The sequence below is a fragment of the Asterias amurensis genome, chromosome 21 (genome assembly GCF_032118995.1).
Source record: "Asterias amurensis chromosome 21, ASM3211899v1".
Taxonomy (NCBI): Eukaryota; Metazoa; Echinodermata; class Asteroidea; order Forcipulatida; family Asteriidae; genus Asterias; species Asterias amurensis.
In genome coordinates, this window is record NC_092668.1 from 13,582,581 (window position 1) to 13,595,236 (window position 12,656).

The 12,656-nt window shown below is 37.8% G+C and overlaps 1 protein-coding gene across 1 annotated transcript in view; it reads left to right on the forward strand.

The window, feature by feature from the left end:
- LOC139952861 (uncharacterized) overlaps positions 1-12,656 on the forward strand; it is a 131,837-nt gene that overhangs the window by 77,896 nt on the left and 41,285 nt on the right. The window contains 10 exon segments of the mRNA XM_071952126.1: positions 513-721; positions 1,242-1,440; positions 1,750-1,846; positions 2,180-2,408; positions 2,794-3,045; positions 4,035-4,082; positions 7,725-7,748; positions 9,663-9,680; positions 10,280-10,309; positions 11,720-11,755. Coding sequence (XP_071808227.1) covers positions 513-721; positions 1,242-1,440; positions 1,750-1,846; positions 2,180-2,408; positions 2,794-3,045; positions 4,035-4,082; positions 7,725-7,748; positions 9,663-9,680; positions 10,280-10,309; positions 11,720-11,755 — 1,142 coding nt within the window.

Below are 12,656 nucleotides of genomic sequence, written 5' to 3' on the forward strand. Positions count from 1 at the left end.
ATATAAACTTTTGTGATGAAGACATTACTGATCAAAGAAGGAACAAGGAAGGTATCTTTATTTAGGCTGTCTATTAAATGTGTCCATGGAAGTGCTCCAAGCCAACTGTGTAATGACATAGAAATGTACTTCAATAGACTTGGTATTACTACAACAAAAGCAGACTCTCTTAATGATGTTGTTCCTAAACACCTCGATGAGTGGTTCAAACAATCTTTGAAGTTTGCTGGTGCTAAAGTTTGGAACAATTTTCCTTCTTTTTAAAAAATTTTTTAATGCAAGTTTGCCCGAAACAAGGCTAAAAGCCACTCTTGGTTTGGGGCTACAAGAAGAAAAATCATTTTAAGTGAAAAGAAACTCGGGGGGAGCTGAAGGTAGGAATTGATATTCCTCTTAAAACAGTCTAGATTGTAGGATGAAGGGAAACATTAATCTTCTATTAAAATGTAGCACAAGTCCCCAACAAGAGGTAAAGGCTCTAATTGCATCCTTTATTTTGTTTTCTTCCTCAGCGGATGACAACAATTTGATCTCTGACCGACGTCTGTGTCGCATCGTCACCAATGACTTCCCACAGTACTTTGCAATCATCTCCCGCGTTCGGCAGGAGACCAACACCATCGGGACTAGCGGAGGAATGCTGAGTTCCACTGTGGTCCCTCAGGTCCAGGCCGTGTTCCCTGAAGGGACTCTGACTAAGAAGATTAAAGTGGGTCTCCAGGTAAGTACCCCTTGCCCCCGCCCCTCCCCGCCCCTGTCACCCACCCATCAAATTATACTACGCCAGGGTTCTGTCCATGCTGAAGCTAGAGTTTAGGTCGGATACGCGTGATTTGAGTGCCAATTCGCAAACATTTCGCCCGATATGCAAATATTTCGCCAGATACGCAAACATTTCTATTTAAAAAAAAAAAGGGGGGGGGGAACCATAAAAATTGCTTCAGATTGCACAATAGGACTTTATAAACCAAGATAAACACCAAGTAGAAAAACACTCCGAAGACCACGGTTCAATTCAGCGTGATTCGCCTAAACATCTGTAAAACTGGGTACAGAATGGCCCACAGCTTTGACAAAAACCTATGGAGAACCCCGATCCCTATCAATAATTGAGCTACACCAAGCTCACACCCTTCCAGTTAGAACCTTTAGGCAGGAGTAGGTTTAGCTACCAAGGTTCCAATGATCAACTTCCAACTCAAACACTCAATTTCTAACTGAACTTCCTTCCCACAAAACAGGCCCAGCCGGTCAGCAACGAGGTGGTCAAGAAGGTACTGGGTAACCGCGTGATGGTCAGCCCCATCGTGACCATCGAGCCCCGACGCCGTAAGTTCCACAAGGCGATCACGGTGACCATACCCATCCCGAACAACCAAGGCATCATCAATGGTTACGGAGGGGACACGCCTACTCTGAGACTCCTCTGCAGTATAACAGGTAAACATTTACGACTCTGAGATAAGTCTTTCAACTTTGACCCATACTTTCTTTTCTGACTGATGGATTTTTCAAATCAAAATGTTTTCAGGAAAGAAACTATATTTAAAAAAAATACACTTGGAATGTTGAGATTTTCTTTTTAATGAAGCATTTTTTTTCACATGCAAACCTCCTTAACCATTTTATGTGGTGTTATGCAGTATAATTTTCTTGAAATTTTGTGAGCTCTTTGAGCAATCTTTTTCCTTTGAAAATATCATTGCTGAAACCCTAACTTGACATTTCTTTTGTGAACTTTGTTTTTAGGTGGTACATCACCAGCTCAATGGGAAGACATCACTGGCACGACCCCGCTAACATTTGTGGATAACTGTGTCTCATTCACTACAACTGTCTCAGCCAGGTACGTCAATTATTCCTGTAAAAAATTTTTTTTTAAATATTTTGAAATTATTTCTGGATAGTAATATGGGCGTTGGTTTAAAATATGACATGTATGTAACTTTCTTTGATGCATCCCTTGCAAAGATTCTGCCCTTTGATTGGGCAAATATTTCCTTTTGATTGGTTTAGGGCGCTTCATATGAAATGTGTTATCTTTACAAGAAACCTAGCAATCGTGAAACGCTATACATGCAGCAAACACTATAATATACCTAAAGCAACCAATGTATTATCCATGTGTAGAGCAGTTTATCGACAAGTCTTTAAGTTGGGAGTTCCTAACCTCTTTCAGATTCTGGTTGATGGACTGCAAGGAGATCGACCAGGCAGGTAACTTTGCCCGAGAGCTCTACCATGAGCTGAAGGCTGTACCCTTCATGGCCAAGTTTGCCATCTACGCCAAGACCCACGATCCCATCGAGTCTCGCATCAGAGTCTTCTGTGTGACAGACGACAGGACGGATAAGACTCTAGAGCAGCAGGAGCAGTTCAAAGAGGTAGCAAGGAGCAAGGACGTTGAGGTATGGAAACTAATCTGGATCTCTGTAAACCTCACCTGATTGTACTCCCACCATGCAAAGTATAAAACCCTACTAAGCGAACAGCGCCCAAGCTGGAGCCCAAGGCCAAGCCGTGGTTTTGAAAAAGGCCTTTGAGTATCAAACCCTCTGTAGACATTTTTTGAAGCATTGCAAGTACTCTGCTTTGCAAACTGCCTATCTGTTTATGGGTGTTGTGTCACAGCGCTATATATGCGAAAACTCTGACTCGGTCAACCAATGAAGACATTATTTTGTCTTCTCTCAATTGGGCTCTTGGCTAGTGCAGTGATTATGCTTCCTAACAGAGTGCTCCCCTTAATCAAGGTTTGATGTGACAGTATCTTTCTTTATTCCATCTATCCAGGCTCTAGAAGGCAAGCCAATCTTCATCGAGATGGCCGGCAACCTGGTACCCGTCCAGAAGTCAGGGGACCAGCTTCACCTCATGTTCTCTCCCTTCCACGAGAACCGGTTACCGTTCTTCGTGCGAGTGCGGGACTCGGCGACGGAGCCCTGCGGTCGCCTCTCCTTCATGCAGGAGCCCAAGGTCTCCAGGGGGATGCCACCTCAGAAAGCTCTGTGCAACCTGAATATAACTATGCCACCCTTCGTCAAGGTGAGTCATAAACAGACAACTATTTCAAGTCCATGTTATATGTTTTTATACTGCTGTTTCATGTCTCATCTTTTTGATGAGATTTTCGTATACATATTTTATATTGAATACACTTTTCTTAACTAAACTTAATATACATTGACAATTAAACTTACAATTGGTTTTGAACTTGTGAGATGCAATTTAAAAACCTTCAGCATGGATGGATTTCAGCTCTAGATTCCAAGCAACTAAAAAAAGTAACACAGTTTCGTTATCAATGAACTTCATCAGAGGAACACTACAGTCACAACCAAAATGTGCATGTTTCGCTCAGAAATCTGGATCAGACATAGAGTTGTGGGGTACTTTCTTCAATTGCTAACAAAATCGTAGAAGTAGACATTCATAATCATCAAAATATTGACTAACATTTTATAAATTTGTAGAAACATAATTCATGTAGTTCTGGACTCCATCTGGCCATGTTTTATTCATTCATTTCTACATTCCATCTAACATCACCATCTATTTTTCTTGAGTAAATTATGAGAGAAAGAAATTTAAGATGCTACAAACTAACAAAAATCAAAATTGTGAGAATTCCAGTAACTATAGTCAAATATTCCTCAAGCTTTGCTTGGGAGGTAGTAACTAAAATCTGCATCGGCTGGAGGTGCTTTTGACACCAGAACTAAAAAGGACCTCTGGTTCGACGCCCTACAAACCCATCTCTGAAGAAACTTGTTTGAGATGTTTGACGTATGAGGAGATTAGTTTCTCAACCGCAAGGAACAATTTCTGTTTTGTAATAAAGTGTCTCCAAAATTGCTGAAGAAAAAATGTAAACGTTTTTAATTTCGGAGTTGGTTTACTAAAATGGTTTTTAATTATGTAATTTTTTATCATTTCATTAACATATTTTTCTATCAACTTACTTAATAACTGCTGATTTCCCATGTCTTCCACCGCGACCTTCTTCCCCCTATCTGCCTTGACCTTTGACCTAGGTCAAACGGCAGAGCGAAAGCGAGTCGGAGAGTGATAGCAGTGAGGAGGTAGCTCTAAAATAAAAAAATACAAAAAAACACAAACACCAACCGACACATTATTTTGATTTGTGTAGATTCAATAGGGACTTCTCCAAAGTAGAGGGAATTTTTTACCTAATTGAGGGAAATAATTTCACAATATAGTTAGAACTTGTTGAAGGTTGTTTGGCTCCTCCCGTATACCAGAGCCCAGTATCATGGAGCCACTTAAGCACAAAAAAGTATGCTAAGCACAACATTCCGCTTACCGGTTACCAGCAAAAAATGCAATGTCTTATGTACCATTTGTGAATGGTTTCCCGTTACATAGGCTAAAATTATTAAGCATTAGTTTTTGCATAAGCAGCTCTATTGAAAGCTAAATTTCTTAGAGCTGCTTAAGCACAAAAAACCTTGCTAAGCACAACATTTTGCCTACCAAGAAAGGTCACTAGACAAAATACCAAAACAATGCAGCAAATTACAGTGCGTTTGCCTTGAAACAACAAACCTTCCAAGCTCTTTCTAACGGTTATTGTGAATTCCCCTGTTTCTATGGAGATGTCCCTGGCACACGTTGCATGGTTGTAGTTTGCATGTATTTTATTGTAGTACTGTAGTAAAAATCACATCCCCTAAAAGGTATTGCATGTTGGTTCATCATTCAGAAAATCAAACCATTGGCAGAAAAAAAAAAAAAAAAAAAATTAAAAAAAAATTAAAGGCTTTTTGTATCTGCCAATGGCTTTTTAAACATTGCATGAAATCATTACATGCTTGAGGCATTCACCAACGACACACACAAATAGAAAGGGTTCTCACTTCACATTTAACCCTCTCTCCAAGTGTAGTTTTCACAGGCGTACATTCCGGGGGCAGGGGGGTGGGGACAAATTTTGTTATTCAGTGATTCACAGGGGAACAAAAGTAGGTGCATGCAGTGTAGGTAGACCATAGCTACAAGACAACTTCACGATAAAGACTTTGTGTGGCAGTGACTCTGGGAAAATTGAGAGACAATGTCAGTTTGGAAAAATTCAAAATGCCAACATCTGTGTCAACTTCAGTGAAACTTCAGTAAAATCTGTTTGTACAAAATGTAATCGTTTTCAAATTGTCTTTTTACAGATTTCGAGTGAAAAGTTCACTGATAATTGTTAGTTGTGGAAATGTCATTTTCGATTTTTCTGAGGCTTACAACTGATTTAACTTTTCTTAGTAGTGAAACTGTCAGTGAATTTTAGAAAATGTTCACCAGTAGGAATGATTGTGATGAAATTGTGTGTGAATTTGGAGAGATGTTGAGATAGGATGATAAATGTGGAAGTCTTTTATGAGGGCGCCACTTAGATGCGGTGTGTCATCATCATTCATGTACTAACTCATCATCGGTGGATAGTGACAAATCGTTAACCAACTGTAAATCAATGCCTTCATCAAATGTACTCGGAGAAGTTTGTCCTCCACTTCGAACTCCAACCCCCCCCCCCCAATAAAGAAAAGAAATGTAGAAAAACCTACTGGCCAAAAATACCATGTCACATGCAATGTGTGACTGGTATTCTGCCATTTTTTGCGTGGCTGAATATTACTAAGCAATATTTTCTGATTGAGCAGGTACGTGTCAATACAACAGTACCAGTAAAGGTTGGCACAGATTTTCAGCCACTTTTCATTTCACAACAATTTTGTTAAAACTCGACAACGAGCGGCAATAATTTTGTTTACTTCCAGTAAAAAGAAGAATGTTGTCACTGTCCCCGTTTCAATGTTACTTCTCCCATAGTCATTTGATGAGGACAAGTCCTCTTGTTGAATAGTAGTAACCATGGTGATTGAGACTAACAATATTAATGTAACAATCTGTCTGAAAAAAGTGAACCCCATTATTTTTTTTATTTTTTTTTGTGGTGACGCAATGACCAATAATTTAATCAATGCTACATTTTAGAGGTTCAATCTGTTTGTTAATTTCAATTTATTTATTCCAAGAACCCTAACCTTTCTTAGTTTCCATTGTTGATGTCACTGTACAATTTTATTATTCATCCAATCCGTCCAATCTGAAATGGTTTTACTTGGTCTCTGAACACTTTTTATCCTATTTTTTCCATCAACGGTTTTCATAGAAATGCTTTGTAGGGATTTGTTAAGCCATCATTTAGCCTTCCTTACCATTCAACCTTCATTCAAACTAGTGTATAACCAGGGCCAGATTGCATAAAGCCTGTAAGCAGAAGAACATGCTGAGCACATAGTTATGACATTGTTGCAACTGACTTAACGTGAAAACTGTCACCAACCATCCTAGTGCTGCGTTGTTTTGAGGGTAGTTCATTACACTACAACGGCTGGCAAGCTGTTTCAAGTGCCATGCTTAAGTAGCTTCTGCTTGGAAGTTTATCCCATCTTGATTTTTATTCATTATTTGGAGAGATTGGTTGTCAACAGAGGGGGGGGGGGGGTGCTTTGTTTTTTCATTCCTCCATTGGTCCAAAACAGTTGTGTAACCATTGTAAACCTGTTTCCTATTGTGATATTGTGGAAGTTTGTCTTCATCAGTGTATCATCATTTTTTGTTTCTCATCAAGATATCATGTAAAATAACAGAACAAATATTGTTTCATTCTGTTTAATTTACATAATACTTTATGAAATCACTGTACATGTAATTGTTTAATTTGTTTACCTTTGGTTTTTTGGGGGTTTTTTGGGGGGTGGGGGTCTTAATTTAAAAAACAAAAATTAAGACGGTTAATTTGTTAATCTGTTTTATATTTACTGTTTGTTACTTATGGTCTGAGATTTATTTTCAGTCTGTAGGAGATTATGGAGTTGTCTTAAAGAATTTATGACATACGCTTTTGCATGGCCTTCAACGTGTACCTTTCCTGCACTTCTCTCTGTGTCTTGCACCATTGTGTGGCTATCGGGGTAGTTGTCATCCAAAGATTCTTGATTGGGTACCATTGATGTCCCGATTGGGAATATTGGGTTCTGATTGGGGTAAAAGAATCTCCCAATTGTGGGACGATGTAGGAATCCTCAATTGGGGGAAAATTATATCCTAATCGAGGTATGAGCGATTCCTGATTGAGATCAATAGTTCCATTTCAGGACCCCAAATGAGAATGCTTTGATATTCATGCATTGCCAATGAGTGGATTCCTAATTGGGATAGTTTGATCCCAATTCCTAATTGAGTTAAATTGATCCCAATTGGGATAGTTGTATCCCAATCGGGATAAGTGGATTCCAATCGGGACAGGTGTGTTCTAATTGGGATTGTTGGATCCCAATCGGGATAGTTGGGTGACAACTCCCCCATAGCCATTGTTATGCACCTTAATGAGTACAGATATATTTCACAGTTAGTCAAAGCATGGAGGTAGAAATACGTCCATGGTCAAAGTGAAGTCAAACATAGAAGGAATTCATTTTTCGGCCAAGTATTGAATAAAACAAGTGAATGAGGATATATCTTCCTCGAAATTAAACACTTAACCCAAAAGAGGCACTTTTGGTACACAGACATTTTTCGCTAAGTGTTTCCACTTGACTTCAGTGTATCACAAGGAGCATTCTGAGAGATTGTTCCTAGCATTTCTCTGTCCATTCTTTGATCCACTTCTCTTATTTTCATACATTGTGATGTTTTTCTTTTCCTAGGAGTACAAAATGGAGAAAGGGCAGGTATGCATGGGACACGTCTAGTTTCATCTTTGTTTATTTATTTCGTTGTTGTCTTTCTTCCACCAATTTTCATCTCTGAGAAAAAGAATCTTGTTCTAAAGAAATCTAATGGGAACTGTTTGCACAAAGTGACCTGCGGTGAACAGAAATCTTAAGCACAAATTTGCATATAGAATATTTGCATACAGGTCATTTGCATGTAGAATATTTGCATACAGGTCATTTGCATGACCTGAAGCGAATGAACAGAAATCTTGAGCACTGATTTGCATATAGATTATTCACATACAGGTCATTTGCATAAAGAACCTGTTCTGCTCGCATTTGCATAAACAGGTTTGGCGTAAAGTGCCTGACATGATTTGCATAGAGGCTCCCTTCCTTTGACGGAATCCTAATTTGCATAAAGCTCATTTGCATAAATGTTTATGCGACTGGTAAATGACTCAAATTTGCATCATGAAGCTTTCTCAGGTTCACATTGTTATGTGTTCACGTTAAGTCGTGTTCATGTTCACCATGTTTAATCTTGAGTATCTTTTTTCCCTCGTAATTTTACTTATTTTTATGATTATTTCTTTAAGGGATTGTAATTGTTTTTGCATATTAAACCAACACGGTCTGGTTGCATTGTTTTTTGCGTTTGGTGCAATTTTTTTTTGCCATAGGTGATTGTTGTTTTGTAACACCACGGTGGATTTGTTATTGTAATGGGAAGTGAGGTATTGGCTGACAGATTTTGGCTGTGATCGCCTTGTTTATGTTTACAAGTAAACAACACCTTTGTGTATAATTTTGTTTTGTTGTTTTTGTTGACGAGTCTGTAGTTTGTACTATAGTTATATATCATTTAAGATTTGTGTTGTGTTCAATGAAAACAAAGTTTTACTAACTTGGTGATAATTTAGTGGAATTATTTAAGTTGCTGGTGAAAAAATTGTCGGTACAAATTAACCTTCAAGAAGCGGTGGTGATGCATTTTGTTTTTGCAAACTCTAGTAAGGAAAAAAAAAGACAGTTGTGAAAATTAATCAGTTCAAAATACCAACTAACTTGCAAATAGCGAAAATATTTTCCTTGGTAACCTTAGGGCAAGGCCCTTTTTCCCAAGAAGGCGCTTCTACTTGGGAATGTATGGGAAGGTTTTGAAGGGGGGCCCTTTTTTCCAAAAGGGTGCTTCTACTTGTGATTGTATGGGAAGGTTTTGAAGGGGGGGGGGGCCTTTTTCCAAAAGGGCGCTTCCACTGGGTAGTGTATGGGAAGGTTTTGAAGGGGGGGGGGGGGCATCAAGGCCAGGACCAGGGCAACTTGTGGCCATAATTCAACTGTAATGCCAGGCCTGCTTGTTTGTTTCTGTATTTGTGTTATAGCACACTGTCAATTTATTATTTAAATTCAAAACATCAAAGAACTTACTTGAAAGAAGTTGCTAAGTTTTTCCTTGTTCAATCCCTCCTCTGTATCTAGTCTATTTCTGTATTTGTTTTAGAGCACACTGTTGTCCCCAAACCCCACAAATTAAATATTTGTTTAATTTTAAAGTGCAAACTCTATTTATTGTTAATGTCAATTCTGCACCTTTTCATGGTTTACGAATGCACTTTGCCAACACACACAAACATGTTTCTTGTTTTTAAGTGTCTAGTTTCAAACCCTCTACTGCTAAATGAGATTTTGAGGAAAAGAATACAGCGCATTGATCACATAAAATATTTGTTTAACTTTTTTTATTTTTTGATCTTTTGTTAAAAAATTGTTATAGTAAATAATTTGTGCACACAAAAGGCGTGTATCTAGCTCTGTGCTTATTGCATGCAAGCAGTCATCATAATTATGAAAATCATTGGATTCGTGGGTGATTTGAATCATTGTTTTCTACTTTTTTCCCCCCTCAAAAATTCACAAAAATGTCAGAGGGAACAGTATTCCCAGGTAGGGATGTGTGCCAAGTTGTTGTTGTCTAAGTGTTTACATGTTTACTTATAAATAAACAAAGATTTTGAGTAAATAGTTAAAAAAAAATATATCAAAAAAAAATAAAAAAATATTTTTGTTTTCGTCAAAGGAGATCGAAAAAATAGAATACGAAAAAAATATGTGTTTATTTTGAAATTCAAGTAATTGTTTTAAATTTTTGGATTAAACAAAGAAAAGTTGACTAGAGCAGGAATCGCACCTGTGATCGCTGAAATAACGTGCCGGTGCTGCCAACATTAGGGCTTAATAGATTATTTGGCAGAGCACCAGCACGTTAATCCAAAGGTCGCAGGTTCAAAAATCGCTCTTGTCAATTTGTCTTGGTTCGTCCCAAAAAAATGTTTTGAACATTTTGAGTTTTTTTTTTAAAGTTTCATAACATCTTAGATTTAAAAAGCTCACTTTTCTATCGTTGAGGAAATACAATTTTAAATCAGAAAATATTTTGTAAGTTTTTTATACACGTCTTTTGTAAAACTTGTTTACTTCTTTGTTTATGATGCCAATGATAAGACCCTCTTTCTTCTATTCCAAACCCCTCCACCCTTCCGTAGCAAAAAGAAGGAAAAACTACCATCACACAGGTATTGATTGTCTTGATGCCATGTACATGTAAACCAAGTAAACACGCATGTAATCAAATTGTTCATGTTGTGCCCTCTAACAACGTTCCCCACTACCTGTACAACTTTAAGAAGGGAAAAAAAAATGAACAAACACTTTCCCTACTGTTATGATATTCCCAGTTTGTAAATTGAAAAAGAAAATCAAAAATTTCCTTTTGCTTTCTAATTGACCCATTTCACCTGATGTCATCATCAGAAAAATCTTGAATGCTCCATGCTGGTGGGCAATTTCACTGTGCGTTTTTATATATAACTCTATGCTGTGCGTTATGCAGTGAGGTGTGCATTTTAGGCAATGCAGTGTTAATACACGCCAACCTAACTTGCCCACCAACATGGTGAGCGTGGCACAGTCACCGCGTGTGACGCGCGCGCAAGGGGTCAATAGGGATGTTTAAAATTGTCCAAGTTTCCTTGTGCTTCCTTGTAATAAAAATTGTCAAAACTTTCCTTTTGCTTTCCTGTGATGACCTTTAAAGTTGCCCAAGTTTTCTTGTCTTTCCTTCAAACTACTTTTAAAGTTGTCCAAGTTTCCTTGTGATTCCTTGTAATAAAACTTGTCAAAACTTTCCTTGTACTTCCCTGTTATGACTTAAGTTGTCCAACTTTCAATGTGCTTCCTTGTGATATTTCCTTGTAATGACCTTTAAAGACGTCAAAGTTTCCTTGTGATGACTCTGTGTACCCCAGTAATATTCCATCAATTGATTATTTTGGTGTCTCAAAAGTTGAGCTGCAATAACCTCCGTTTTATGATACATGTATATACCTTTCCCTATGACTTTGATGCTGTTGACCGTTTGTCTGCAAACCACAACCCTTTTGTAAACTGCACAACAAATATATAATTATTTGCGAATCTTTACATAAATACCAGGTTCTTTACAAGACGAGCATCCCAGTAGAAAATCGATCAAATTTCAAAAATGTTGCTGACTATTTCAGTGAATTTTCACCCTACACCTTGCCCGCACCAATCCAAACTCCAAGTTTCCTTGTTCTTCCTTACAATAACTTTTAAGTTGTCCATGGAATTTTCCTTGTGATGACCATTAAAGTCTCCTTGTGTCCTTGTGCTTCCTTGTGATTCCCTGTGATTCCTTGTGATGACTTTTAAAGTGTTCAAGTTTCCTTGTGCTTCCTTTTGATGACTTTTAAAGTTGTCTAAGCTTCCTTGTGCTTCCGTGTGATTCCTTATGATGACTTTTAAAAATGTATACGTTTCCTTGTGCTTCCTTGTGATATAACTCTCTCCTTTCCCCATACCCAACACCCATGCTTTGTCTCCGTGCCATCAAGTTTCTCATCACTGACACTTTTTCTTCTTTCGCTCCTTTCTTTGCGACAACTCATACGCCCCCTCTGTAGATCTACTCACTCACTCGTGTGGATGAGTACCCTAAGGTAACCAATATGAATTATATGTTTCTAGATGTCAACTGCTGTTTCGTGTATTGATTTAAATGAAATTTTGAAAATTAGGGTAGCAAAAAGTCTCTTAAACTAACGTTATTCATTCGTCTAGTAAATTGCAGCGTTTCTTAAATTATTACTATTTAATTACATTTTGTAATTATCAATACTCAAAAGTTCAATCTGTTTTATTCAAGTGTCTTCATTAAACAAAATAAAACACATTATTTTTAACGGAATAAAACGGGTGGGATTTGGGCGGGGGGGGGGTTCTCATAACTTCTAGTAAAGTAATATCTGAATGTTTTTTTGTCCTTTTGCTGAAAATGTTGTTTTTGTTGTAACCATTGTGAGTTTGTTTATCACTATGTTTGTGAGTACCATCATGTTGTCCATTGGTGAGAAGTTTGTTTTGTGTGCATGCAAGAAAGTCGTTTTTCTTGTCTTGTTGGGAGAGAAAATTAACCTCTAAATAATTTACGGAACAAGCCAAGTTGATAACCAATGTTTCTTTCCCTTTTTTTGGGTTAAAAGTTAAGAAAGGGATGCAAAATGGACGTCACAGTTTTCATGTTAACCTCTTTTTGACTTTTTTTTATTATTAAACTGCAATTTACAGGGTGAAGGTTTTAGGGTTTGCATTTATTTTGCCATTAGTCCGATTAGTCTGGTCACCTTGTACATGTGTATATAGATGTCAGCGGGTTAGGGAACTAGACTACATTAGAAAAAAATGTCGTCTGGCTCCCAGTCTACCGTACCACCTGCTATGACATCTTGATACAAGGTAGCCAGACTATAACACCATGGTATTCATTTTCAAATATTCATTAATTATGCACTTATTTTAAACTCTTGCAGCAAAACTAGCAAAAGCAACTTGGAGACTGAT